This window comes from Desmodus rotundus, chromosome 7 (genome assembly GCF_022682495.2).
Source record: "Desmodus rotundus isolate HL8 chromosome 7, HLdesRot8A.1, whole genome shotgun sequence".
In the NCBI taxonomy this organism is placed as follows: domain Eukaryota; kingdom Metazoa; phylum Chordata; class Mammalia; order Chiroptera; family Phyllostomidae; genus Desmodus; species Desmodus rotundus.
The window spans coordinates 148,234-175,771 of NC_071393.1; the positions used below are offsets into that span (position 1 = coordinate 148,234).

At 41.2% G+C, this 27,538-nt stretch overlaps 2 protein-coding genes across 6 annotated transcripts in view; one reads left to right on the forward strand and one right to left on the reverse strand.

The window, feature by feature from the left end:
• The first annotated feature begins 48 nt into the window (after positions 1-48).
• ZNF891 (zinc finger protein 891) lies at positions 49-7,596 on the forward strand. 3 transcript variants are annotated; one of them, XM_053927541.2, is made up of 2 exons: positions 49-139; positions 2,813-7,596. In XM_053927541.2, the coding sequence occupies exon 2, from the start codon at positions 2,884-2,886 to the stop codon at positions 4,492-4,494; it is 1,611 nt and encodes a 536-aa protein (XP_053783516.1). In that variant the 5' UTR covers positions 49-139; positions 2,813-2,883; the 3' UTR covers positions 4,495-7,596. The 3 variants fall into 3 exon arrangements, with proteins under 3 accessions (XP_053783516.1, XP_024422335.2, XP_053783515.1); XM_024566567.4 differs by having other exon boundaries at positions 59-342; positions 2,815-7,596; XM_053927540.2 differs by having other exon boundaries at positions 63-154.
• Positions 7,597-11,383: 3,787 nt separating this feature from the next.
• Positions 11,384-27,538, reverse strand: part of ZNF84 (zinc finger protein 84) — a 32,344-nt gene continuing 16,189 nt past the window's right edge. Inside the window, exons 1-5 of one of the 3 annotated variants that reach the window (XM_053927542.2) lie at positions 19,411-19,666; positions 19,037-19,092; positions 16,812-16,938; positions 16,469-16,564; positions 11,384-13,603 (exon numbers count right to left, since the gene is read on the reverse strand). In XM_053927542.2, coding sequence (XP_053783517.1) covers positions 12,438-13,603; positions 16,469-16,564; positions 16,812-16,938; positions 19,037-19,045 — 1,398 coding nt within the window. In that variant the 5' untranslated portion in view covers positions 19,046-19,092; positions 19,411-19,666 and the 3' untranslated portion in view covers positions 11,384-12,437. Of the gene's footprint in view, positions 13,604-16,468; positions 16,565-16,811; positions 16,939-19,036; positions 19,093-19,410; positions 27,200-27,538 lie in introns of those variants that run through there. The other 2 variants (XM_053927544.2, XM_071221854.1) reach the window with 2 other exon arrangements.

The window sequence follows — 27,538 nt, forward strand, 5'->3', positions numbered from 1 at the left end:
CTGGGAAATGTAGTCTCGGTGCCCGCGAGACCTCCAAGCCCCGCCCTCCCGCAGGCGGCTTCGGGGCGCTGCTGTCAGCCCAGCGCCGCTGTCCTCTCCTTACGGGCGGAGGTCGGGTAGTTCCGACGCTGAAAGACAGGTACTTAGACCACAGGTGAGCGCGGTGGAGCCGGCAGACCCTGAGAAGATGCGATCAGTGAGACGGGCGATGGGGACCGGCCACCCAAGTTCTGCTGGGAGGTGGAAGGGCCCTGGCCGGAAAGCAGCTGGGGAAACGGGGGTGCAAAGGCCTGAAGCTGAGGGCCAGGTGGTGGGGAACGCGGTCCCAGAGCGGCCTCCCAGGTAAGGATCTTCCCGGAAGGGCGGGAACGGGAGACGCGCTGGACGAGCGGGGAGGGGGGGGGCGTTCCCGCGCCGCGCGCTGCTGGGTCCGGAAGGGCCGGCTCGGGTTTGACTAGTGTGGTCAGTGTAGTGCGAGGAGCCGGATGATCCCGGGGACCTTCTTTCTTTATCCAGGAGCTTTTCCTGATGGTCTTAATCCCTTAATCTGTTAATGGGCTGCATCACATACTATGATTTTTCTAAAGCAAATCTTAAGTTAAAAGAGACTTAAAATTATATGAGCAAGAAAAAAAAAAAATCGAGTGAACCTTAGGTGGACTGTGAATCCAAGAAAAACAAATTTTTTAAAACATGAGATGACAGAAAACGTAACATTGCCTGTGTTTTTTTATGTTAGGGAATTATTGCTAATTTAATAGGTGTGATAATATCCTGGTTATGATTTTTGAAGGGTTTGTAACATTCAGAGATAAATTCTGAAATACTTAAAAACGTCATTTCCAGATCTGTTAAAATAGAGTGATGGGTACAAGAGTGTTCATTATACAGTCACTTTATAGTAACAATAATAGTTCTGATTTTCAACCACTCTTTTTTAATTTTTAAAAGATTTCATTTATCTATTTTTAGAGGGGAAGGGAGGGGGAAAGAGAGGGAGAGAAACATCCATGGGTGGTTGCCTCTTGCACACCCCTCAGTGGGGACCTGGCCCGCAACCCAGCCCTGTGTCCTGACGGGAATCGGCGACCCTTTGGTGCCCAGGCCCGCGCTCAGTCCACTGCGCCGCACCAGCCAGGGCTTACAGGTTATTCTTCTTCATGCATGCAGCTCACTGGCATACTGAGACCTCCTTTTACTCTCATCCATTCCCTCATGTCTGGGTTGGATCTCTTGTTTCCTGGAAACTTCTTTTTCCCAGGATTATAATCCTAGTTCAGACAAATCTATTTCTATAGGATATACACTAAAGTAACAGTTAAATATGTTTCTGGTTTAGGGACAAAGAACCTACCTGTCTAAATTAAACTGCCAGTTCCATAATTTTGTCCATTAAAAGTGAACTCTATTGAAGTATAATGCTGAGGTAGGAGACTCACATTTGAAGGTTATCATCTCATCTTCAAAAAGTGAGACCTGTCTGAGCTGGTGTAGCTCAGTGGGTTGAGTGCCAGCCTGCGAACCAAAGCGTTGCTGGTTCGATTCCCAGTCAGGGCACATGCCTGGGTTGCAGGCCAGGACCCCACTAGGGGGCGCACAAGAGGCAACCACACATGGATGTTTCTCTCCCTCTCTTTCTCCTTCCCTTCCCCTCTCTCTAAAAATAAATAAATGAAATCTGAAAAAAAAAAGGGAGACCTGTATAGATACTAGCATAACACATTATTGAATGATTTGCTATGATCCTTAAAGTCTCCAGGCATTCATTTGTCTTTTGTATTCGCACAGTGTTGTTGTTTTTTATGTCAAAGCTACTATAAAAATTATTCAGGAAAGTTCTATACCATCTAATAATTTTGGGGGGCTTTGTTGAATTTATCTTATTTTTTAAGATTTCTTTTATTATTGTTCAGATGCCATCTAACATTGTTAAGCACTCACTCCCAAAGCTTGGAACATAGTTCATGCTTCTCTGTTGGTGCCGTTCAAGTTTTAGATAGATTAATTTCTCATAAGGAAATACGGACTTTGATGAGATTATATGAAGGTACATAATCAAATGAACATTTGTTTCAAAGTCACATATATACCTTTAACAACTCCAATAAAATTCCTAAGTAGCAGCCATATCATCAGTCCTGTTAATCATATGTGAGGTTATTCGGTAAATGAAGTTATATGTAGAATAAGTAAATTTACCTGAAAAAGTTGTTTTAAGCAGGGAAATTATTTTTCCATTAAAAAAATAGCTTAAAAAGTAGCAAAGTATGCATGAAATGTAATTAAGTAACCATGTCTTTTTTTGACTGGTTCTATTCAGCTTTAATTTCTTTTTAATAATGCATGCTTCTTCCGCCCTGGACTGAGAAGTCGTCTGCAGGAGAAGCCAGTATAAATAACCAAGATGACAGTTTTGGAAGGTGGCCAAGGATGACTAGATTACATGTCATTACAATCCCAGTAAAGATTTTAAGCTGGTCAGACCTTACTAGGGGGAGAACTTTTTCTTTTTTTGCCCTTGCCTCCAGTGGGGACCTATTTCCACGTTTCTTCTTTTAACTGAACCTGCCTCTTTACCTACAGGGAAGATGCTTAGTGAAATGCACCCTTGCCTTGACTGGATCAGAGAAACGAGAAACAATCCTGATCTCTCCACACTATTGTTCAGGCAGTTGTTACTTGCAGAATCTTGAGAGTCTGATGGCAGCTGTTGACCTACCCCCACATGAGTTCTGACTGCACAGGACTCTGCCTGGTTCTTTCTTTAATCCTCACATGAGGACCTTTTTTTTTTTTTCCCCACTGTTTTTAGAGAGAGAGGATGAGGAGAGAGAGAAACATCAGTGTCTGAGAGGAACATCTATCAGTTGCCTTTCCCACACAATGGATCAGAGATTGAACCCACAACCCTTCGGTTATGAGAGGACGTTCCAACCAACTGATCCGCACTGGCCAGGGAAGGACTCTGCCTGCTTCTATGTGAGCAATACTGAGGAAGAAAGGATGGTGGCTGGATTTCCACCAACCTGGTTACAGACACCAGTGACCTTTAAAGATGTGGCTGTGGAGTTCACGCAGGAGGAGTGGATGATGCTAGACTCCGCTCAGAGAAGTATATACAGAGATGTAATGTTGGAAAACTACATAAATCTCACCTCATTGGCATATCAATTATGCAAGCCTTCTGTGATCTCCCAGTTGGGTCAAGAAGAGATAAGAACTATGAAAAGGAGAATACCCAAAGGCACCTATCTAGATTGGGAGATTCAAATTAAAACCAAAGAGTCAACTCTAAAGCAGAATATTTGGGGGGGAAAAACATCCAATGGTAAAATGGTAAGATTCACAATGGATGATTGGTCTTCTACATTAATAGAAGACTGGGAATGCCCTAAGATCAGAAAACAGCACAAGATCCCAGAGGGTAATTTGAAGCAAATGACATTTACCCAAAAGAAAACAGCATATCAGGAGAGATTCTATGACTACCATGAATTAGAAGAAAACTCCAAACTTAAATCAAAACTTGCTTTTTCAAACACAGTTCCCATCAGCAAACATTGCCATAAATGTTACGTAACTATTGAGTGTTTGAAGCATACGTCAATCCCAGACACTAATGAGAAGAACTCTGTGAGTGAGAAGTTCTGTGAAAGTCATGAATATGACAGATGGCATCTTGACAGAACCCAGACAGCACAGAAGGAGTACACGTGCTCCAGACATGGCATACATTTCAAACATCATATGTTCCCTATACAAAACAATTTTGATACGGTGGAAAAGCAAAAGGAGCAATCTCTTACTGGAGCGAAATATGAATGTAGTCAGTGTGGAAAACCTTTCAAAAGGATTTCTAATCTTATTTTGCACAAAAGAAGTCACATGGGCGAGAAGCAATATGAATGTAAAGAATGTGGGAAAGTCTTCAATGATTCCTCAACCCTAAAGAGACACGTACGAACTCACACTGGTGAGAAACCCTATGAGTGTCATCAATGTGGGAAAGCTTTCAGTCAAAAAACATCTCTTAAGGCCCACATGAGAACTCACACTGGAGAGAAACCTTATGAGTGTAATCATTGTGGAAAGTCTTTTGGAACAAGTTCTTACCTTATAGTGCACAAGGGAATACACACTGGGGAGAAACTCTACGAATGCAGTGACTCTGGAAAAGCCTTCAACACGAGTTCTCACCTTACAGTTCACAAGAAAATACACACTGGAGAAAATCTTTATGCGTGCAAAGACTGTGGGAAACTTTTTCGTGGTCTCTCATCCCTTAGAATGCATGTGAGAACTCACACTGGGGAAAAACCCTATGAGTGTAAGGAATGCAGGAAAACCTTCAGTGTTTACTCTTCCCTTAGGAGACATGTGAGAACTCACACGGGAGAGAAACCCTGTGAGTGTATTCAGTGTGGCAGAGCCTTCAGTCAGAGTTCTTCACTTATCGTGCACAAGACGACTCATACTGGGAAGGAATCCCTGTAAGTGTTTTGAACGTGGAGTAACCTTTTTCATTGTCTTAAGGTGGACTAGTTCCACTAGTTCAGTCTTTGTTCTCTAAAATAAGTGTTTAAGGCTACATATGTAGTTCTTTAAAAACTCCTTTATCTATGTAACACATATTGGTCTGTGCTAGTTTATTTTCTCTTAATTCTTCTTGTCTAATATTATGACTTTTTGATCCATAGCTGTTTAGAATTATGATTTTGTAATATGTGAGGTAAGGTTTTCAGTTAGCTTCTCATTGATTTCTAAATTGAGTGCATTACATTTAGAGTATCTGGACTATAGTACTTTATTAGCTTTTTCTTGAGAGTTGCTTTCTGCCCTGCTGTGGCAGATACTGCTGGAGCCAATTAAACAAGGTCATCCTTCCATCCCGATGACCCTGTTTTGGCTCATAGAACCAGTATGCCCGTTACACTTCTCAGCCTCCTTACAGCCAAGCGTAGCCATATCCCTCATTCCTGATTAATCCAAAATAGACGGTGTCACTAGTGACAGACCTGTCTTTTTTTTTCCTCTTTGTCTTTTTGTGTTCCCCATTCCTCCCCGTTTCAATTTTCCATTCCTAGAGCTGAAGGAACCGTCTTGTGCCTATGAGAATGACAACTATGGCCTATGGATGGAGTAGGATAAAGATGCTGGTTCCTCAAAGACATCTTTAAATAGTTGTACCAGCACTGCACTAGTATATCTGGACATCTTTTTAGGTGGGAAAAATAAGCTTGTTGATTCTCTTCACAGCAGTATATGAGATACAGTAATGTTATTAAAAAATAAAAGACTGCATGCAGATCCACAGGCATGTAGAGTTGAATATTTTATGTCCTATGTACAAATATAGTCCTTGTGTGAGATTATCTGAAGCGGTACTCAGAAAAGGGGGTTGCGCTCTGCTTGCTTGGGGATTGGAATTTATGGACAAGTTTTGGCCTACAAAACCTCGGCAGCCCAGCAGCTGCAGACTCAGGCTCAGTCTCACCCGGTACGCCGGATGTTATTGTACCAGCTGTATCACTGGTTTCTCTGACTTGGATTTTACTTTGTTCCAGTATGTTTTCTATGCAGCTTCCACAGTATCCTTCCATTTTTTATTTTTTATTCTCAGTGTTTCTTAATTATGAAACTAATACATGCACGTGAAAAAAATGTAAAACCACCTTTGCTATGCACAATAGAAGGGGAAGTCCTCAGATCCTGCTGCCTTTGAATGTTAACATTGTAGATGACTGTGCATTCTCAGACTGTATTCTATGTATGTACAAGTTATCATTCTATAAAAATTGTTACAGACTGTATTCTATGCATATACAAATATATCATTTTATTAAAATCATCACACCTTTCATTCCTTACCTTTTTTAAACATATCTGTCAGCACATGTAGTTCTATTTCATTCTTAATAGCCACTTAGTGTCCGATTCTAAGGATAGACCATACTGTAGTTAATCCATTTCCCCTCCAGGAATTTTCCTAATAACAAGCAATACTGCAGGGACCAGCATTGTTTATATTTCTCGCTTTCCTTTCATCTGTTCTTAACACTGCTCCCAGGGTGATCCATCTAAGGTGCCAATCTGCTTACATTTCACTTTGAAATCCTCCCCTGCCTTTTTCCTCCTTTATGATAAAATCTTTTAACAAAACCTTTCACACTCAAACTGTTACCTGTCTTTTCAGGCCATATCCCTTGCTACTGAATCTCCTCACTCTGGACCTTAACCTGACCTAGTCATCCTTTAAGATGAATTATCCTATAATTCTTTTAACAAAACTTTTTACACTTTTACAGTGTTGTCTAATTATGTATCTTCCCCTCACAAATGTGAGCTTTGGTAGGGTGGGAACTTTGTCAACATTGTTCACTGTTTTACTTCTATCCTAGTACTTAGCCCATAGTAGGAATTCACTTAAACATTTAAGGTTTTTCCATACTTTTTTACTTAGTATTTCAGTGGTAGCTTAACTTAAAATAAGGCAAAAATTGCACAGAATCAAAATTTCTTTTTCCTACACATCAGAGTCACACGTGGCACAGAAAGATACTGCACCAGGACAGGCACACACAAACTGAGACTGTCAGCAGGACTGCAGTTTAACGTTTATTATTCTCTCCCTCTCTCATTCCCTCGCTTCCTTTCCCCCGTTCCAAGCTCACAGTTTCCTCTGTATGGTCAGTGTGCACATGCTGCTACGCTGTGTGTTATACTCAGAGGAGTAAAATGACCTGGTATTGGTGAGGGGGCAGTGTTCTCCTTTAGGCTACTGATGGCAGTGTAAATACCACCTTTCCAGGGTGACAGGTAAGCAATATGTGTCCAAAGTATTTATTTTCTGAGCTTTTATAAAATAAAACAAAAACAGAAAAACTCTTAATTCATGCATCTGTAAGTACCAGCAGTCATCTCAGTTTCATGCTGTAGTGAAAAACTGGAAAACTCCTAAATTCCCAATAATAGCTAATCATAAAATGGAATATAATGCAGTCATTAAAATGTAGTTAAAACCAGTCATTAAAACCAGTGTGGCTCAGTTGGTTGGGCGTTGTCCCACCAACTGAAAGACTGTCAGCTCAGTGCCATCAGGGCACATGCCCAGGTTGCAGGTTCCATCCCCAGTCAGGGCGCATAAGAGAGGCAATCAATGGCTGTTTTTTCTCTTACATCAATGTTTCTCTCCCTCTCATTCCCCTCCCTGTCTTTCTAAAAATAAAATCTTTTTAAAAGTGTAATTATATATTTGCAGATATGTGGGATATATTTAACATACTGTGCTTTTTATGTACAATTACAAAATATTGAAGTATGACCATGATTTTATTAAAATATATACTGTCTGCTGTGGCTGGTGTGGCTCAGTGGATCGAGCACCAGCCTGCAAACCGAAGGGTCGCCAGTTCAATTCCTGGTCAGGGAACATGCCTGGGTTATGGGCCAGGTCTCGGGTCAGGGACCTGCTAGAGGCAATGGTCGATGTATCTGTCACACATCAATGTTTCCCTCTCTTTCTCCCTTCCTTCCCCTCTCTAAAAATAAATAAAATCCTTAAACACAAATAAATAAATAAAATGTATATTGTTAGTATATATTTGTGTGAGTTGAAGATATCCTGGAAGGATATATACAAAAATGGATAGCAGTGATTGTTTTTTATATTTTTTTCTTTAAAACAATTCCATCATGTCTTAATAATTATCAAAAGCATTATTTTTAATATCTTCAAAGTTGGAAAGTAAATAGATTTGTTTAGACTGTTGTTGGGTAGATTCTCTCCCTTTTATAAATGTAAGATTTTTTTTTTTTTACATTTTTAAAACCATGTGTTCTATCTCCAACATTTTAAAGGCAAACTTTTTGAAAGTATTGTTAAAGGGCATGGGGCTCTTTTTAGACTGCATGGGAGGAGTGGAGGGGGCACAAGATTTAAGGAGTATTCTTCAAGAGAAGAAGTCATCATTCAGACCTTTTGGGGGAAAAAAAAAAAAAAGAGAAGACAAGCCAGCAACTGGAAAACTGGGCAAGGGGGTAAGGAGAACAGTAGATGAAACCAGGTTGGAAAGTAGGCCAGATCATAAAAGACCTTACCAGCTATGGTACGAGTTTATTTTTTTATTTGAAGAGCTATTAGAAGGTCTTTAATAATCTTTCATAAGAGAAAGAAATTGTTTTTAAAAGATCACACTGGCTGTGTCTCATTTCCTCAGCATACAGAGTTCTTTTAAGACAATAAATTGAGACATTTTAAATAAACAGGAAATTCTCAAAGTAACGTATGTCATGACTTAAACTCACTTGTAATGTAAGAAATGCATATTGTATTCCAGACATTACGTTTAAGAGAAGCACAGCGGCTCCAGGTTACGTTAACCTTCTACCAGAGTTTTTCCCTGATAGTTGGGGGGGGCTGACTGCCTCGGTCCAATCACAGAGTAAGCTGGGTCAGAGCTAGGTTGAAATTTTTCCTGTATTTAACCTTTGTATTCTGGATATGACTCTCCTAGGCTTTTAAATCTGAGGACTTTGTGGGGTTAGTCTCCCTGACCTCCTGCCCCCATGAAGCTTCAAATTCTGACCAATGGCTGAGGAAGAGGCTGACCATGTATTTTAGGCAGTTATCCTTCCCTGGTGGGCTTTTCATTCCTAAGCACTACAGACACTGCAGACACTTCACTCTGCCTTCCAGATGCTTTGACTCCAACTCCCTAGCCGCCTGCACAGCCCTGAAACTCAGCAATGTCCCATGTGAAAGAACCAGCTGTGTGTGAGGCTGCTCATGTTTCTCATCTGCCACCAGTGATCCCCTAAAACTCTTGTGATTTTTCCCCAGGCCCACACTGAAACCAGGAAATGCTTACAAGGGCCAAATAGCCTGTGATTATCGGGTTACCCCGCAGGCATTGTCCCTCTATAGAATTTTGGTTCATCTAGTCCTCTGCTTCCACAGCTCCATGATGCCTTTCAAAATGATTTTTGGAGACTATGCTAAATGAAATAAGCCAGAGAAAGACAACATGATCTCACTTATTTATACATAGAATCTAGTGAACAAAATAAATTGACAAAATAGAAACAGAAGCATGGACACATGGAACAGACTGACAGCTGTCAGGGAGGGGAGGGGGACTGGATGAAAGAACATGAAGGGATAAGCCAAAGAACATTTATGCGTGACCCATGGACATGGACAACAGTGTGGTGACGGAGGCGGGGGGGCTGGGTGGAGGTGGGCAAATGGTGGGGGAACTGGAGGCATCTGTACTAGTGTCATTAAAAAGAAAAAAGAAAAAACTGATTTTGTAATTCATCTTCTTTACCTGGTTGCTGGCACAATACTGCATTCTATCTCGAAGCAGACTTTCTGAAGATACTATAAATAGCAGTTAAACTCGGTCTCATAATAACATTGCATTCAGTTGAAGGGGTAATAGTAAAAAACCGTTGTAACTGCATTTGACATGCAGTACATGACAGCTGCATCTAGCAGTGTGCCAAAGCTGACAGTCACTCAGCTGTACACTTTGACTATATACAAGAGAATTACTCTAAAGGCAAACGCTGATTCAGAAAAGGTTTCACACAGAAATGGTTACATAAGGAGTCACATTCCAGTACAGGTACCCCGTGCTGTGTGAAAGATTACCTAATGTGCTCCTCTATAAAGGACAGAGGTGTTCACTGGGAGTGTGACGGTTTTACAATGTATGAATAATTGAATAACCATGAGAACAGAGTATGAAAATACTGTGGCTGCATTCCTATAAATGTTTCCTATAAATGTTTATGTTTCCTATAAATCTCACACATTTGGAGTATGCAAACCTAAGAAAACTGTGTCTGAAATACAAACTTCTTACACTACATAGATCAAAACGTTCAAACTGGATGTTTATCCCTTCACTTGTATGGAGATGGTCACACTATATATTGCCATTGTTTCTTTGTCTCAACAGTTCAATACAAATTGGACCTGAAATTTTATACAAGTAATTTAAAGTGCAACAGCATATATTTTTCTCCTGCTGTTTGCTTTTATATCTTACTGTGTCTTGCTATTGTTACTGAATTTCATCTTGAAAAAACTGGCAATATTTTATTGTCTTCTAGCTCTGGAAAGTGCCACAGCTTATAACAAATGATGTGTTAAATATGGGAAGATGAAACAGATTTATATGCTAAAATTGAGTGAAAGAAAGCAATTATGAACCCTGCCAGCACCTTCTTACAGCTACAAAGCATACTGTATCAACAAAAATACCCACAAAGTAGTCATTTTCCTTTTTTAGTCGTGAGTATTTTGACATCTTTTACTGTATAACCTAGGAGTCATCTGTATTTTGGTTTTTTAGAATAAGTTCTTATTTTCTGAAATAGCACAAATAAATAAGAGGACTTTTTAGATGAGTTATGCAGTTTTAAATGATGTTGCATGAAGGAGGGGAAAGTTCTTATTTCTGATAAAATGATTCAGATACTGTATTGGTGTGCTGAACTTCCTGCCTGATTGCCCCTCACTTACCTGGTCATTGTCCTCTTGTCACTTTTTTCTCCATCACTCTCTCCCTTGCTCCAATAAGGAGGTCACATTGGGTTTAGAAATAGAAAGTCCTGCTTATAAGAGAGAAAATAGATACTTCAAAATATTATAGTTTTCCTCAGCTCCAGACCCAATCTCAGTAAAGGGAGGAAAAGCCACTTTAAGAGGAAGAGCAGGAGGAAAATGCATCCACTTCCCACTTCTACCCATTTGCAATCATTTCTTCAAGGTCATGGAATAGGAATTCAGCCAGGCAATTCAGAGCCCACCCCCTGCCCCCAATATTTCCTAGGGAGATAGCAAAGATACCTAAATTCAGTCTGAATTTGGAGGAATGGTAACCTCCTCAGACAAGCTTCACATAGGTCTCCATCATTACATCCCTATATCAATTATTTTGGGCAGGGTCCAGTTAGCCCCATTCCTCTTTAGAGAAGTCTACGGCTACACCCCTGAATGTTACAAACTTCTGAAATAACAAATACATTCTTGTTCACTGAGACCCCCATGGTGCTGGGAAAGTAACAATGCTGGCAGCACTAGGGGAAGGAAGGGTTTATACAACAGAATGACTCACTGGGAAATTCTAGAAAAAACAACTAAGCGGCAGCTCTATGTTCTGTTGTCATGCTGAACGCCAAAGAAAATGCTAGCCTCTCATTTTGTGTAAGATTTACACAGACATGGAGAAAATAAATGGAGCACTTATTCAAGTACTAAGTTTCGTATTACAAACACTAGATGCGAGGCAAGTTCTTAAAAGAGGCAATCAGTTGCTTGGGAGAAGATAAACCTTTACCTGGGACATTAAAAAATGGTCAAGGTGTACATTGAAAGTGAACACAACATAATTTATTTAGACAAGTATGATTTTACAAAATAAATGTTCTTACTGTAAATGCAACAAAAGAGGAAAACTACTCTTGGCATTTTCCTGTAATATACCTTATTAACATTTATTTCTGACTAAGAGATGTCTAGTCAGATTCAAGGAGAAACGTGCGTTAGTATAACCTTAAATCCAAACACTATCTTAGTTAAAACCATAAGACACCAAAAATGTTTCTATAATTATGTTTGTATAATGTTTCCATGAAAGCACACTGCTCTTGTTCATGTCAATATTGTAATAGTTGCATCTTCAGAATCATATATGCTGTGGGGGGAAAATATCAGCAAGTACCAGATTAACTATAAATCAAAAAATGTATATATAGTTCCTTTCCGAATATGCTTTCTTTTTTAGAAAAAGACCAAAATATTCCCCCTGTAAAAAAAAAAAATTTCCCACACTAATTCCCTCCAATATGACTTCTTGGAACGCTAAGATTTTCCCACACCCGTTACAATGGTATGTTTTCCCCAGTATAATTCTACAGGTTTAAGACATTGCAGAAAGTCAATCTATATTCAGTGCATGTATAGGGTTGTTTCTTCTCCTTAAAAGACTTTTAAAATTTAATAAATAGTGCATGGTACATGAAGGCATTCCCAAATCACGGTGTTTGTATATATGACTTTGCTTCAGTATCAATTTTCTGATGTCCTGGGAAAAGTGCACCCTTACCCATGCATTCGTCTGTGCTCGAGTGGACAGATGCAGAATGAGAGCTAATATCTGAGGGACAGCTTTCTCCCACGCATTGGACTCGCACCCCTTTCCTGGTGGGAATTAGTAAATGTAGAGTAAGGGAATCCTACCAGATGAGGGGTCCTCTCAATACTGGCTGCATTTTCTGATATTGCAAAAAGAGCAGCTTTAATGGCTTTCCCATATATTTCTGGGGTGTTTCTCCAGGTATGGGCCGATGTCTTCAATTTCAACACATTCACTTAAGGCTCTCAAGTCAAAGTAAGGCATTAGCTGCTAGGTTTTTGAATCCGTACATTTTTAGGTTTTCTCAACAGTGTGAATTCCCTGGTGTTCAGTAAGGAATGAGTGGTAATTAAATGAATTTTCATATTCATAAGGGTTCTCTAGAGTGTGTGTTCTCTGATGTTTAGCTAGGTTTGAACTCCAGCTGAAGGATTTATTGCATATCTTACATACATAGGGCTTCTCCCCGGTATGAGTTATCTGATGTAGAATGAGGGAAAAGCTCCGACTAAAGGTTTTCTCACATTCAGCACATGTATAGGGTTTTTCTCCAGTATGGATTTTCCTATGTTGTATAAGGGACGCATGCCACGTGAAAACTTTACCACACTCATGGCATTCGTAGAGCTTTTCTCCAGCGTGAATTCTCTGATGTTTAATAAGGAAGGAGTGGCAACGAAAGGCTTTCCTACAGTCGTTACACTCATAGGGGGTTTTGGTGGTGTGAATGCTCTGATGCCGAGTAAGGTGTGAAGAGCGGCGGAACGCCTTCCCACATTCAACGCATTCATACGGTTTCTCGCCAGTGTGTGTGATCTGATGACGAATGAGTTCTGAGCCACTGCTAAAGGCTTTCCCACACTTCCTGCATATATACTGCTTCTTCCCTACGTGAATTCTCTGATGCCGAGTGAGGTTTGAGGCACGGCTAAAGGCCTTTCCACATTCAGTGCATTCATAGGGTTTCTCCCCGGTATGTGTTCTCTGGTGTTCAATGAGGAATGAAAGGTAACTGAATGTTTTACTACAGTCTTTACACTCATGGGGTTTCTTTCCAGTATGTATCATCTGATGTTTCACAAGGTTTGAGATCTGACTAAAGGTTTTGCCACATTCCTTACATACATACGGTTTCTCTCCAGTGTGCGTTCTCTGATGTAATACCAGGGAAAAGCGCCGACTGAAAGTTTTTCCGCATTCGTGGCACCCATACGGCCTCTCCGCGGCACTGACACTACGTTGAGACAGGGCTTCTTGATGAGAGACTGTCACTTGCCTGGTACATCCCTGATTTCTTTGTAGAATCTCAGTAACATCCTCACATTTCCAGCGTCCTTTAAAATGGGAATGTTCAGGGCCGTAGCTCAGAATCCTCTCCTTTAGCAAATACTGGGATGAGTCATCTTCATATATAACATTGTTGGAAGAAAACTCTGTGATCACACCATTCGACCCTGAAACTGAAAAAACAGAGCAATGTTTCTTATTTTCTGAGTGAAATAAAAGCCATTCTTCCTTTTTTAGTGAAAGGATTAAATATGAAATGTTTTCATATTTGTCATATGTGGCTTTGAAATCTAAGCATGCTAAGCCCAGTAATTCAGAAGACATCAAACAGAAGAGAAATTTAGTTGAATAGGGAGAAAAATTAAATCGAAGTAACTGAAAATGAGGGATATGAAAAAGACAAGTAATTGAGGAGGATAGGTTATTATTTTTCCTCACTTCCGTTTATTTGCTGCCAGAACGACTTGAAAATGAAAGTTTCATTCTGCTAACAAACTGCAAGTGCTCCTCGGGTCCCACAAAGCTATCAGACTGCTCACCCGATGCCTTTGGAACAGTGACTTATTCTAAGTAAAATAATGTTGCTCACTCCACTTCTACTGTTCAAATTGATATCTGAAGCTCAGCTTTGTTGTAACGGTGTTTCTACCACATGCTTCTGACAGACGAGCACAGGCCCTGATTATCTTCAGGCTAAATTTTAAAAAGACACTTATTTAAGCAATGAACCAAGATATATACCTATATATGGTATGCACAAAAAAAAGGAAAAAATAAGAGAGGGAAAGGAGTGAATTGGCTGTTAAGAAAATGATCACTGCAACAAGGGAAAGTCTTAAATTACTTTCACAACTCTTCTATAAACCAATTCCATATAGTCTGAGACCTCCATAAGAGCTCTGGGGATATGAACTGAATAATTCTCTTCAGGAGCTAAGACTATAAATAGGGTGAATACAGAAAAGAAAACACAGACATAAAAAATGAAAGTTAAGTATTTAGAATTAAAAAATGTATAAAAGATCAGGGACAAGATATAAAAATCCACTGCAACAGATAAAGAAAAGCTTCACTGAAAAAACTAGTTCAGAAATAGTTGCATATTATCTGCCACCTGATTTTCCAGACCAATAAGGATAAAAAGCAAAACAAAGGCTACAAGAGTCAAAGAAGGACCCAGCAATTCCACTTCTGAGTATTTATCCAAAGAAACTCAAAACACTAAATTGAAAAAACACATGTATCCCTATGTTCATTGCAGCATTATTTACAACAGCCAAGATATGGAAGCAACCTAAGTGCCCATCAATAGATCAGTGGATAAAGAAGTGGTATGTACAAGATGAGGCAAAAGTTAAGTCCACAGTTGTTTGTAGAGAAAGTAACATAAGAATAAACTGTTGTTTCACGTACTCACAACTGTAAAACTACTTTTGCCCCACCCTGTAAATACTACGAAATGTGACTCAAACATTAAAAAAAAAAAAAAAGTAAAAGAACAAGAAATTTTGTCACTGGCAGCAGCATGGATAGAGCTAGAGGTTATTGTGCTGAGTGAAATGAGTCAGAAAAAGGCAAATGCCATAGGATATTACTTCTGTGTGGAATCTAAAAAACAAAATAGAAACAAACTCATAGATACAGAATATTTTGATAGTTATCAGATGGGAGAGGAGTTGAGAAAATGGTTAAAAATGGTGAAGGGATTAAGAAGCACAAGTCCGTAGTTACAGAATAGTCACGGGTACTTTTCTATGCAAAGTACAGCACAGAAAATGTAGTCAATAATATTGCAATTACTATGCATGGTGTCAGATAATACTAGATTACTAGATCACTTTGTAAGTTACATAAATGTCTAATCACTGGGTTATATACCTGAAACTAATAGTATTGAATGCCAACTGTAATTAAAAAACATAAAAAATTATCAACCCCCCCCAAAAAAAACCTGCTCAGTTGTCGAACTAGTGAATTGTACCAGAAATCTTTATAAGTCAGAAGCTTCAGTGAATTGTTGAAATACTACCACTCACAGTTCCAAACTATCAAAAACTGAAACAGGAACCCACTTACTATATTTGTGGAGTGTAAGTCTGTGAAAAGCACTTTGGAAAACACTTTGACATTATCTAATGATGTAGAAGAGGTACATTATCCTCTGGCCCAGCAGCTCCAATCCTAGACATCCCCCAGGACACCTGTGGCAGTAGGATACTGCCTAACGTGGACCAGGATACAGGGACAATCACAACATTGCTTACAACAGCCCTAAATTGCAAACAACCCAAGAAGTCCTCAATACTAGAACGGATAAATTGGGGTATACCTACTGGTACGATGAAACAAACTGTAATAACAATATGCAAAATACATAAATCTTAATTTTGAGAAGCAAATCACAATGCAACATATGCATTCTATGTATCTGTATACACTGTGAGCCCCTCTATATAAAGTTTACAAAGAAACCAACCTACCCTGGCTGGTTTGGGTCAGTGGATCGAGCACTGGCCTGCAAACCAAAAGGTTGCCGGTTCAATCCCCAGTCAGGGCACATGCCTGGGTTTCGGGCCAGGTCCCTAGTTACGGGTGTGTGAGAGGCAACCAACTGATGTATCTCTCACATACCAATGTTTCTCTCCTTCTCTTTCTCCCTCCCTTCCCTTCTCTCTAAGAATCAATATGTACATATATACATACATAAACCTTAAAAAAAAAAAAAAAAGAAAAGAAAGAAAGAAAGGGAGGAGAAATAAAAAAGAAATGAACTTAAGAGTCCAGAAGAGCTAACGATGGAAGGAGAGGACACACGTATCTCTTTTCTCAGGGAAAGGCTACGATGAGAACTGAAGGCAGACTGGTAAGTGGTGTGAAGTGGTCCCTTATAGAGCTGTGGGCAAGACTTCACAATCGGTGTATCTCTGGTGTCTATAAGGGAAAACTTTCCAACCAACATATAAAAAAGTATTGCTTTCTCACTGACTAGTTGTCTTGTTATTTTTTAAAATTTCCCCACCAACTTCTAACTCACTCACCTGAAAAGAAATCTGTTCTCACATCTTTCCCCAGCCAGGGCTCTTTCCCTTGCTCCAATAAGGAAACCACATCTGGCTTAGACATGTTAAGACCTGCTTGAAGAAATGAAATAAATTCAAAATTACTTCTTGAATCCTCAGGAAAGAGGGACCATTAAAAGAAATGTCAGAGGTAAGCATAAAAGGTATCTAAAGATTAGGTGGCATTATAATCCCCATCTTAAAAACTAATAAAAAAAGGGGGCACATACCTCCGTTGGGAATATTCAGGCAGATAACCAAGATTCACAACAGTAACACTAAAGGCCACATTCTTTGAGGGAAGAGGAGAAGGAACACTTACCCAGTGAGACCAGGTGACCATAGTTCTCCAGCATGACACGTCTGTACAAGTTTCGTTGAGCAGGCTGAAGCCATTCCCACTCCTCCTGGGAGAAGTCTATGGCCACGTCTCTGAACGTCACTGACCCCTGAAATGACACACAGACACCTGGGCCACGAGCACCAGTGCTCCCCAAGGCCTTGACGAGTAGTGCGATGCGTCCCACTGTCAAGGGCGGACAGTGCACACAAGTAATGACAATCGGAGTTTTCAGAATTCTGAGTGATTACTGACAGTATAACTAAGAGTAAAGCTGTTTTGTTTTGCTGTAAAATGGAGAAAACGAGAAAAAAAACATGGGATTTGTCCTGAGATAATTTACAATTTTGTGAAAGGTAAAAAATTATACATGTGAACAACATGGATTTCTGGCTTTGGTTGTAAAAATTCTTAAGGCCTTACAGCACTTTATGAATAGTGAAGACAATTCCTTTGTGTTTAATAGGCAATGGATATTGTCCTTAATACCAGTGTATTTCACCTTGTTTTGGAAAGAATTTCTTCTTGATAACAACTGGCTGTAGCACATAGCAGCCATACCCTTGAAATGTGGTATGCATTCTCAAGTTTATCATAGTTGTCCCCATTCCTGAAGAAACAGCTGTAAAATTTAATTTTTTAATTGTTTTAGAGAGAGGAAAGGAGAGAGAGAAAAACATCATTTGTTGTTCCACTTATCTATGCATTCATTGGTTGATTCTTGTACAGGCCCTGGCTAGAGAATCAAACTCGTAAACTTGGTATATGGGGTTAATGCTCTAACCAACTGAGCTACCTGGCCAGTAGCTGTGAAACTCAGAGGCAATTTTAGCAATGTCCCAGAACAAGGAAGATAAGCAGTAGAGGACAGGACCTCCAGAGGAGGGGATGTAATACCTCCCACCATAGAACTTAATGCTTCTTGCCTCTAGGTTAGAGGGAACAATAAGCGCCTAGTTTTGCACCAGTTGAGTGATCCCCATAACTATTAGACATAAAAAGGAATTTTAGCCCTGGCTGGTGTGGCTCAGTGAATTGAGTGAATCAGTTCTGGCCTGTGAACCGAAGGGTCACCGGTTTGATTCCTAGTCTAGGACACATGCCTGGGTTGTGGGCCAGGTCCCCAGTTGGGGGCGCATGAGAGGCAACCACACATTGATGTTTCTCTCTCTCTCTCCCTCCCTTTCCCTTTCTCTAAAATTAAGGGAATGAAATCTGAAAAAAAAAAAGAAGGTTCCAAGCCAGTAACAGCCCAAAATATATAGCAAAGTTATTTTTAAGTGATAAAGACTACTGAGTAATAGAGAATAAAGTGTTTCTTAAAACAGTGGGATTTATAACACAGGTGGAACTTGGACTCCCAAGCAAAACTTAAGAGAGCTCTGGATTTGGAGACAAATATGACAAAAAGTAGGATTGAGAAGTGGATCTAAAAACAGAGGGGCACATTGATGTTTCTCTCCTCTCTTTCACCTTCTGTTCCCCTCTCTAAAAATAAATAAATAAATAAATAAATAAATAAATAAATATTAAATTAAATTAAAAAAAAAAAACAAAACACAAAACAGAGGGGCAGCCCTGACTGGTGTGGCTCAGTTGGTTGGGCATCATCCGGCAAAGTGAAAGGTCACTGGTTGGATTCCCAGTGGGCACATGCCTGGGTTGTGGGCCTGATGAGGGGCAGGCGCATATGAGGGGCGGCCCATTGATGTTTCTCTCTCACATCAATGTTTCTATGTCACACTGGTGTTTCTCTCCCTCTCTCTCTCTAGGGATAAATAAGTAAAAATCTTTTTTAAAAACACCATGCATTTTTAATTAGTTCTCAGGCGACGCTGACACTGCTGGTCCAGGGATCACCCTTTGAGACCAGGTACAGGTGCTGAAACTAGATGCACAATATAAATATGATGAGTAAATGAATGAAGGACAGCTGGACCAAGAGACAAAATTTAAAGCTCTTCTCAATCGAATAAGGGAGAAAGAGGGGGCAAGAGAGCAGCTGACTCCCTGTCTACTAAAAGGCACCTGCCAGGTCAGAAACCCCGCCCACACCGGAACAGCCTCTCGCCAGCCCTCCGACACCCTCCCAAGTACCCGCGCCTGAAGGGGAGGAGCCAAGCTCAGACCTGAGGTTCCGCGGAGCCGGAAGTCCCTAAGGACTGAAAATCATAGCTTCATTTAGAAGAAAGGAAACGCCGGCTTACCTGAGACATGGCTCTCTGCAAGGCCGAGGAGTACAGGGCAGTGCAGACTGGGAGAGCTGGAGGGAAAGAAAGGAGCCATTTGCGGCAGGTCCGCAGGCCGTGCGTGAGGAACCGGGTCCCCGCGCTAGGAGGTTCCCTTCGCTCCACAACCCTCCGCACACGGGATTAGGGAAGCTAGCAGGCCCGGGGAGCCCGTGAGAACTCCCTGCCGCGAACCCAGCACCTCCTTTGTTAATGGGGTCAAAGGACGGCGCGTTTCCTCTGCGATTCTGGAAGGGTGCGCGAAGGGTTCCGAGTTCCGGACGGTCATCTCCTGCGCTTGCCTGCGGGAATGCGGGCGCGGGCTGGGGGGGGGTTGGGAGGCCTTTACCTACCTCCGGCCCAAGAATCCCAGACTCTCAGGTCTGCGTCCGGGCGCGAAAAACTGCGCCTTCCGGAGCCTCAGGGACCGAACCCCGGGACCAGGCCGCAGGCTCCAGACATCGGCACTCCCCAGGATCCACCGCGGCTCCAGCGCGCGTGGGAGGAAGGCTACTGTCGCACACTGCAACTGCCAGAACCCCCCCCGCCACGACTACGGCGCCAGAGGCAGTGCGGGTACTAGAGAACTGCATTTACAGATTCACCACCTGGGCCTCAGCAAACAGTGGAAGGAACACTCGCACACTACAACTCCCAGAAACCCTCACGCCTGCGGCGCCAGCCCCTGACAAAACATGCCTCAGACAACTACACTTCCCAGTGTCCTCCGCGAACTCAGCGCACAGTAGCAGGAAGTCTTCCCCTCACACACTACAATTCCCAGAACTCCGTAGGGCCATGGCGTGTCACAGACAGTGGCGAGGTCCTCGGACCACTGCGATTCCCGATCCACCGGCGCTTCAGCACCTGGGGGGCGGGGGATGCTTCCGTCACATACCAAAAAACACCCAAAACCCCGTAAGCCCGCAGGGCCAGGGACAGCGACCCCGGCCCTCAGGTGACTACACTTCCCAGGACACACAGTGGCCTCAGCGTGCGGGATGGGGGTAAGGAGCTCCCACACGCAAAAACTCCCAGAAAGCCGTGCGGTGAAGCTTAGGGTGCCTCCAGACAAAGGCCACTGTCAAACAACCACAACTCCCAGCACGCTCTGCGGCCTCAGCCTCCTGAGACCAAAAGCTCCACTCTCAGACAACTACAATTCCCAGAACCGACTGTGGCCCCAGCACTTCCGTCAAAGACCGCCAGCTTCCGACAGCGTTGGCCACCAGAATTCCCGCCGCGAGGGACTGCGATTCCCAGAGCCCCTCGCGGCTGGTGGAGCCTCCCAAGCAAGCGGCGGCCGGGTAGCGACGGGCTGCCAGTCATCAGAGCTGTGGTGCCGTGTCCCCCAGAACGTAAGGATACTTGGTTCTCAGTATCACTTTGTGGATTCAAGGATGTTCTGACCACCATTAGCAATGACCCTCCAGCGACTTTGTGCTCTTGGTTCCCAAGGGTGACAGACTTCACTGACAGAGGACAGAGCAAGTTTTCTACTTGATCATAAGCTACAGATACGACGTGGGAAATGTGCTCTTTGTGTCCAGAGACTAAGAGGTCAGAAGAGCCGCTGTCTTTTTAGGGGTGTTTGACACTTGCGGAGGAGGCAGGGCTGCTGTTAACACTGCGGGGCGGGGACTGGAGTGTGAGTGGATTCAGGTGATCCACCCGCTGCTTCTTGGGATCAAGTCGGGAATGGGAGGGCCACGTGAGGTCTCAGGAATGAGGGCCCAGGGGGTCATGCCACCAAGACAGCCACCGAGGCACCCAGAGGTGGTGACTGTGAGGAGAATCTGGACTGGATAACAGATGAGAGAGAACTTAAAGTGCAGGGGCTGCACTTTGTCCTACTAATTTTCCTTTTCTTTGTCTCTACTCAGAGACCTAAAATTGGGACAAATGGATCTAAGTAGTCGGAGGGAGGGACTGTGTCTTCACCAGATGCATCCCCCAGATCCCTCCCCAAGGACGGACTTGCTGCCCAGCTTTTTCAGAGTTTGCCGCGGCTGGAAAGAGCTGACTCGCCCGCGATTACGCCCTTCCTAAGGTAGCCTGCTTCAGACGACTGAGCAACTCGAGGGTAGAACCTGATCTAGGCCCAGCGGAGACACTCAGAGGAGGAGGGAGTACTTGTTCCAGCGCTCCCTCCCTACTGGCTCCGCGGATTTCAACAACGGCAGTGCATTCTGACGTCTCGCGCCGATCAGTCCATTCACTCCTGCTTATTCTCCAGTCACTTCTCAGCCTCTGATCCTCCATACAAGTCCTGCACTCAACACTTCACCTCAGTATCTCTCTGCTTGTGGAGAACCCAACTTACGACTTTCTTAGGAATATTCGGGTTGTAAGTAACGAACACAACCTGAACCAGCTGAAGCAAGCGTGGGGATTTATTACAAGGACATTTGATATCTCACAGTAGAATCCAATGACGAAGGGATGAAAAGGGCGGAGAGGAATATGCACATCAAGACGAGAACCAGATTTTGGGACTCATTCGGGGCTGTTCCATGACTTTGCTTCTATACTGGCTTCCTTCTTCTCTCTCATTGCAGACTACGCGTCTCCGTGTGGTAGAAAACATAGCCACAGATACGCACTCACATGTTCATAGTAAAGCTTCAGTTGCTAAAGTTATGTAGACGAGATAGTCCCAGCTTTCCAGAAGCTTTCTCATGGAAGATACAACATGCAGTGATTGTAGTACCCAGTGACAAATACAGGTACAGGTCCGTACAGACTGGGTAGGCATTAACAAGAAACAAGTAGTTCAAGGAGTTCAAGGAGGCCGAAGAGTAGTGTGGAGAAAAGGTGTTCAGAAGTGGAGATGCGTGTATTTGTATGAAAGTCCTCACACACCATAAACATACTGCACTTTTAAGTCCACAGTTAGCCACATAATATTTCAACACAGGAGTGTGTAATCAGAATTGCATCCTAAAATAACTACTATGTATGAGTGTGAAAATAGAATAAAAAAGGATGAAGGCAAGGTTGCAAAAAATATGCATACAGCTGCAAAGGGCCATGGTTGAGTCAATCAGCAATTAGTCAAGAAGCAGATACCAGTAATGAACATCTGAAAGGTTAGTACCGTATTTGTAGTCTAAGAAGCCCACTGAAATCGAAAAACTGGGTATATATTTCTGGAATAAATGACAAAATAAATGACTGTGGTCTCAAGTATGGAAATCAAATGACTATTGATCTATATTCTTTTTAATACCTCGTATTAAGTCTGGTGTTTTTTAGATTCATCTAAGGGTTCTACAAGTGATGTTCTTGAAACCAAAATATCAGGAACACAGGGATCCATGAGATAATTGTGTCAAAAAATATAATATCCCACAATGCAAAGCTGAACAGAAGGCATTCCTGAAACACACCTCAAAATTCATATTGGACTTCCAAAAGGCCCATTATTTACTACAATGAATACAATGGAAATGGTCCTCAGTTGAACTGTCTCCAGGTCAGTGGAAGAACCTGGGTGGTAAAAGAGGAAAGACAATGCTTCCTATTTTGTCTGCTTATGTATTCTATCTCGATGTAAGTTTATTGTGCTTCACAATACTGGACGTGAATCAACTCTAAGTTTAACACTGCCTTTCTTCTTGAGTGGGTTTGTAGTAGGAATCAGTGAAGGGAAATAGAGACTTTTTTTTTTGGTAATTTACCAAGGTAATTTAAAAAACTGAAAATCTGTAATTTCAGGATCAGAGCCCTCTTTGTGAAACTTCAGAACGATAGCTGAACGATATCTACATCAGGTATTTCAATAAACCAGACCTGTGTTGCCAGCGTCAGCCCTCACTATGAGTAACACCTGTTACCAAAATAACATTGTTCCTGGGTATTCATCCAATAGGCCAGTACTGACATTCCATCATCTAATGAAGGAAGTACTGATTAATTAATAAAATCTAGAATTGGAATAAACAAAATTTGGAAATTTTTATCTACAGAATCCTGAGCTCAATCTAAGACCTCATAAATCAATCTCTGGGACTAGGGAAGAATCATGATAAATGGGGGAAAAAATAAAAAGTAGGGAAAACCACAAAATTAAACATCACCCTGCAACCCTTTGTTCATTTTCGATGGTCTGTTTCCCCCCTTCAGGTACTAGGGAGAAAAGAAGTCCACAAATTTGAGTATGAATTTAATTTTGGGAAATTGGACACTTTTAAAATCACCATATGGAAAGGAATGATTATCTGGCTATTGAAAATTCTGATGCAATGGTTTAGAAAATGACTCTCATTTAAAGTCCCAATTTTTCGATAGTGATGTAAAATTGAACGTTAAATTAAAAAACTCGTAACATCAAAGGTGCAATACACCACACTGACAAAACAACTTGTATGTGAGAGAAGTCTTGATTTTTCCAAGATTAGAAGCAGGGTCCATGTTAGACTTTTCTGAATTTCACCCCCACACATAAAGAAATACTGTTGACTTCATCAAGCAGCATTATAGAAAGATCACTAAAAAATTCCAGTTGAGCTAAGGAATGGTTCATGCATGTTCAAGGAGTACCTTACTTATATAATGGTAAACTTAAAATGGAAAGTTTCCAATGTGGATGATGCAAGTGGTAAAGGAAGATGAAACAAGTATTTCAAGTGATGGTGAAAATCTTGTTTCATAAGACTTGTTCAGTAATTACAGAAATTTCCTGGAAGGTAAAATAGGCTTCCTTGAATACATCAAAAATATAATTCTCACCACATAACTCTTTATACTTTACATTTTCTGAAGAGTGTCTCTTAAGTAATTGGTTTTTTCACTAATATTTTAAAGATATTTTATATAATACCAAAAACAACGGCAGCACACAGAAACCATGACATTTCATCATAATAAATAAAAACGCAAGTTGTACTTGGGTTACAAAAGAACTTTACATATATGTTACACATGGAGGCATCTCAGTAAATGAGAAAAAGATTCTGCACAGCTCTACAGCCACTTTGTTTGAATACTGAGTAATTTAGTCGCACACTTCCTTCCTTTTGCTCACTCAGTCACGAGTACTACTACAATTCTGTGGTTCTTGCCTTTTAATACCTATTAACCAGGTTTTATACAAACTGTGTCTCGGACTCTAAGGATGCATAAGGCTTTATATAAAATGTTGGCTTCTGTTACTGCAAACAAAAATAATTACAATACACCCCTTTCATATGCCAAGTCAGAGGGAAATGAGATGTGGTGTTTCTACTGAAGCTCTAATTTAGCAGTAAGACGTGCCACATTACTTACCATTTTTATATTATCAGTAAGACAGAAAACGAGTGGCATGTGATGTGTCTCAACAGATATCAGAGGCACTACACATGTCCACCTCATGTTCCCAACGACATTACCGTGTGCATTTTTACAATACAACACACATCATGTGACAAAGGAAAGTGAGCCACAAACACCACTAAGAAATTCCTTATTTAGATTTTTCAATGGTTCAGTTTATTCACATACATTTAAAATTCCATACTTCAGAGTAAAAACCTGTCAACCATATAGAATTGGGTATTTTTGGTATCCATGTATACAAAATTTACATGGCTTCCCTTTGTAGCATAATTTCTAGGGCACATATTCCCAATGTCTTTAAATTGTTAGCTTTACCCACAACATGAATTGTCCAAAATACAATGATTGGATTACTTGCTAAAGACTGTCCCATATTTAGTATCTTGATAGAATTTCATTCCTGAAGGCATTTTCTTATGTACAACAAGCTGTCCTTTCTTCATAAAAATATTATCTCAAGTGCCACGTTCAGGGGGGTTTCCTTCACTCACTGGACTAGGATTTGGGAGTATTTCTAACAACCAATGAGATCGGCCCTCTGGAAGGCTTTCTAATATTCCTAGTATTCCTCTTTGCTGTTAATTTTCTACTGCATAAGGTGTAACTATCGTTTGAAAGCCTTTGGACATACACTGCATTTCATAGGCTCATTCCACTCTATGAATTCTGACATATAAACATGTCAATCTGCTCAAAGCTTTCCCTACATAAACTCATCTAGAGTTCTTACCCCAAATAACACTGACATACAATGTGATCTATTATCTGATTCACCAACTGCATTTTCTGAAGTACAATGAGTTAAGGTCTCTTTCAAAGACTAATATTAAGTCAATGTCTATAATTTCTTTACTGTATGAGTTCTCTGATGATTAATGAGCTGTGACTTTTGGGAGAAGGCTTTCCCACATTCATTACATTGGTAAGGTTTCTCTCCGGTATGAATTCTCTGATGATTAACAAGCTGTGACTTCTGAGAGAACGCCTTCATACACTCACTGCATCCGTAGGGCCTCTCTCCTGTATGTGTCCTCTGATGTGGAATCAGGTGTGATTTCCGAGAGAAGGCTTTGCCACATTCACTGCACTGAAAGGGTTTCTCTCCTGTATGTATTCTCTGATGATTGATGAGACTTGATTTCTCCCTGAAGGCTTTTCTACATTCACCGCATTCATAAGGTTTTTCTCCTGTATGAGTTCGGTGATGTCTAATTAGCTCTGACTTCTCAAAGAAAGCTTTCCTACAAAGACTGCATTCATAAGGTTTCTCTCCTGTGTGAATTCTCTGGTGAGTATTGAGCTGGGATTTCTGGGAGAAGGCTTTTTCACAGTCCCTGCATTCATAGGGTTTTTCTCCCGTATGAGTTCTCTGGTGTGTTGCAAGACTTGACTTCTCTCCAAAGGCTTTCCCACATTCGGTGCATTCATAGGGTTTCTCTCCCGTGTGTGTCCGCTGATGCGATATGAGATGTGACTTCTGACAAAAGGCTTTCCCACATTCGGTACACACATAGGGTTTTTCTCCTGTGTGAATTCTCTGATGATTGGTGAGGCTTAATTTCTCACTGAAAGCTTTCCCACACTCACTGCAGCCATAGGGTTTCTCTCCTGTGTGAGTTCTCTGATGTCTAACAAGCTGAGATTTCCTGCTGAAGGCCCGCCCACATTTACTACATACAAAGGGTTTCTCGCCTGTGTGTGTCATCTGATGTGATATCAGATGTGACTTCTGGGAGAAAGCTTTCCCACACTGAATGCATCCATGAGGTTTCTCTCCTGTGTGGGTTCTCTGATGATTGATGAGACTTGACCTCTCTCTAAAGGCTTTCTGACATTCACTGCATTCATAGGGCTTCTCTCCAGTGTGAATTGTCTGGTGTCTAATGAGCTCTGATTTCTCAAAGAAGGCTTTTCTACAATCACTGCATCCGTAAGGTTTGGTTCCTGTGTGAGTCCTGTGATGTGTAACAAGCTGTGACTTCCTGCTAAAAGCCTTCCTGCATTCTCTGCATTCAAAGGGTTTCTCTCCTGTATGGATTCTCTGATGATTAATGAGATTTGACTTTTCACTAAAGGCTCTCCCACAATCGCTGCATACGTAGGGTTTTTCCCCTGTGTGTGTCCTCCAGTGCGATATAAGATGCGACTTCCGGGAGAAGGTTTTCCCACATTCACCACATTCATATGGTTTCTCTCCTGTGTGTGTCCTCTGATGGGATGTGAGCTGTGACTTCTGGGAGAAGGCTTTCCCACACTGGCTACAATTGTAAGGTTTCTCTCCTGTATGAGTTCTGTGGTGTGTGACAAACTGTGACTTCTGGGGAAAGGTTTTGCCACATTTACCACAGCCATAGGCTAACTCTCTTACATGTCTGCTCTGGTGTTTAATGAGACTTGATCTCTTACTGAAGCGTTTCCTGCATTCACTGCATTCATAAAGCTTCTCCCCTAAACGATTTCTGTGGTATATGATAATCTGTGACTTCTTATAGATAATTTTGTCATATTTATCACACTCATAGTACTTTAACCAAGTATCAGTTTCTTCAGTCTTGCTATGGAGAAACAGTTTATCAAATACATTTAAGTCACCTGGTTCTGTTTTTCTATAATCAACTTTTGGAAGAAGTAAGTCTAAATTATGTTTTAAAATTAATCCATCTACGTCACCTTCATCATTTGACTTCCTTAAAGGAACAAAGTTTATGCTCAGATTGAAATTTTTTCCACATGTATCACATTCATAATCTTGTTTCACATTTTTAAGCTTTTCTTGGTTATCCTGGTGCCATATCATGTGACCATTTACTTGCAAGACTTGTTCTATAAAGAAAAAAAAACGCCAAATCTGTGAATTCTCCTATGGGTGCACTGAATAAAAAGCTACAAATGCTGTTTAAAGGGATGAATGCTTTTTAAGGTTAGTTTTCTAGTCTGACTTAAGCTCCAATAATAATGTCTACATTCTAGATACTAAAAATAAAAGTAAGAGAAATGCTGTAAACAGGAAAGAGTAGACTAAGTTACCTTTGGTTGTTGTTAAAGTTTATAAAATGGGGAGACTGTGAAAAATATATGAGAAGCAATGAGGAATAAAGAGAGGAAGTTGGAAGAAGCACTGATACAATGTTCTGAGGAATTAATTTACTTAATATCTACTGA

Excerpts from the sequence above, each read along its gene's own strand:
- ZNF891 (XM_053927541.2), top strand. The coding sequence starts at position 2,884 with ATGGATCAGAGATTGAACCCACAACCCTTCGGTTATGAGAGGACGTTC.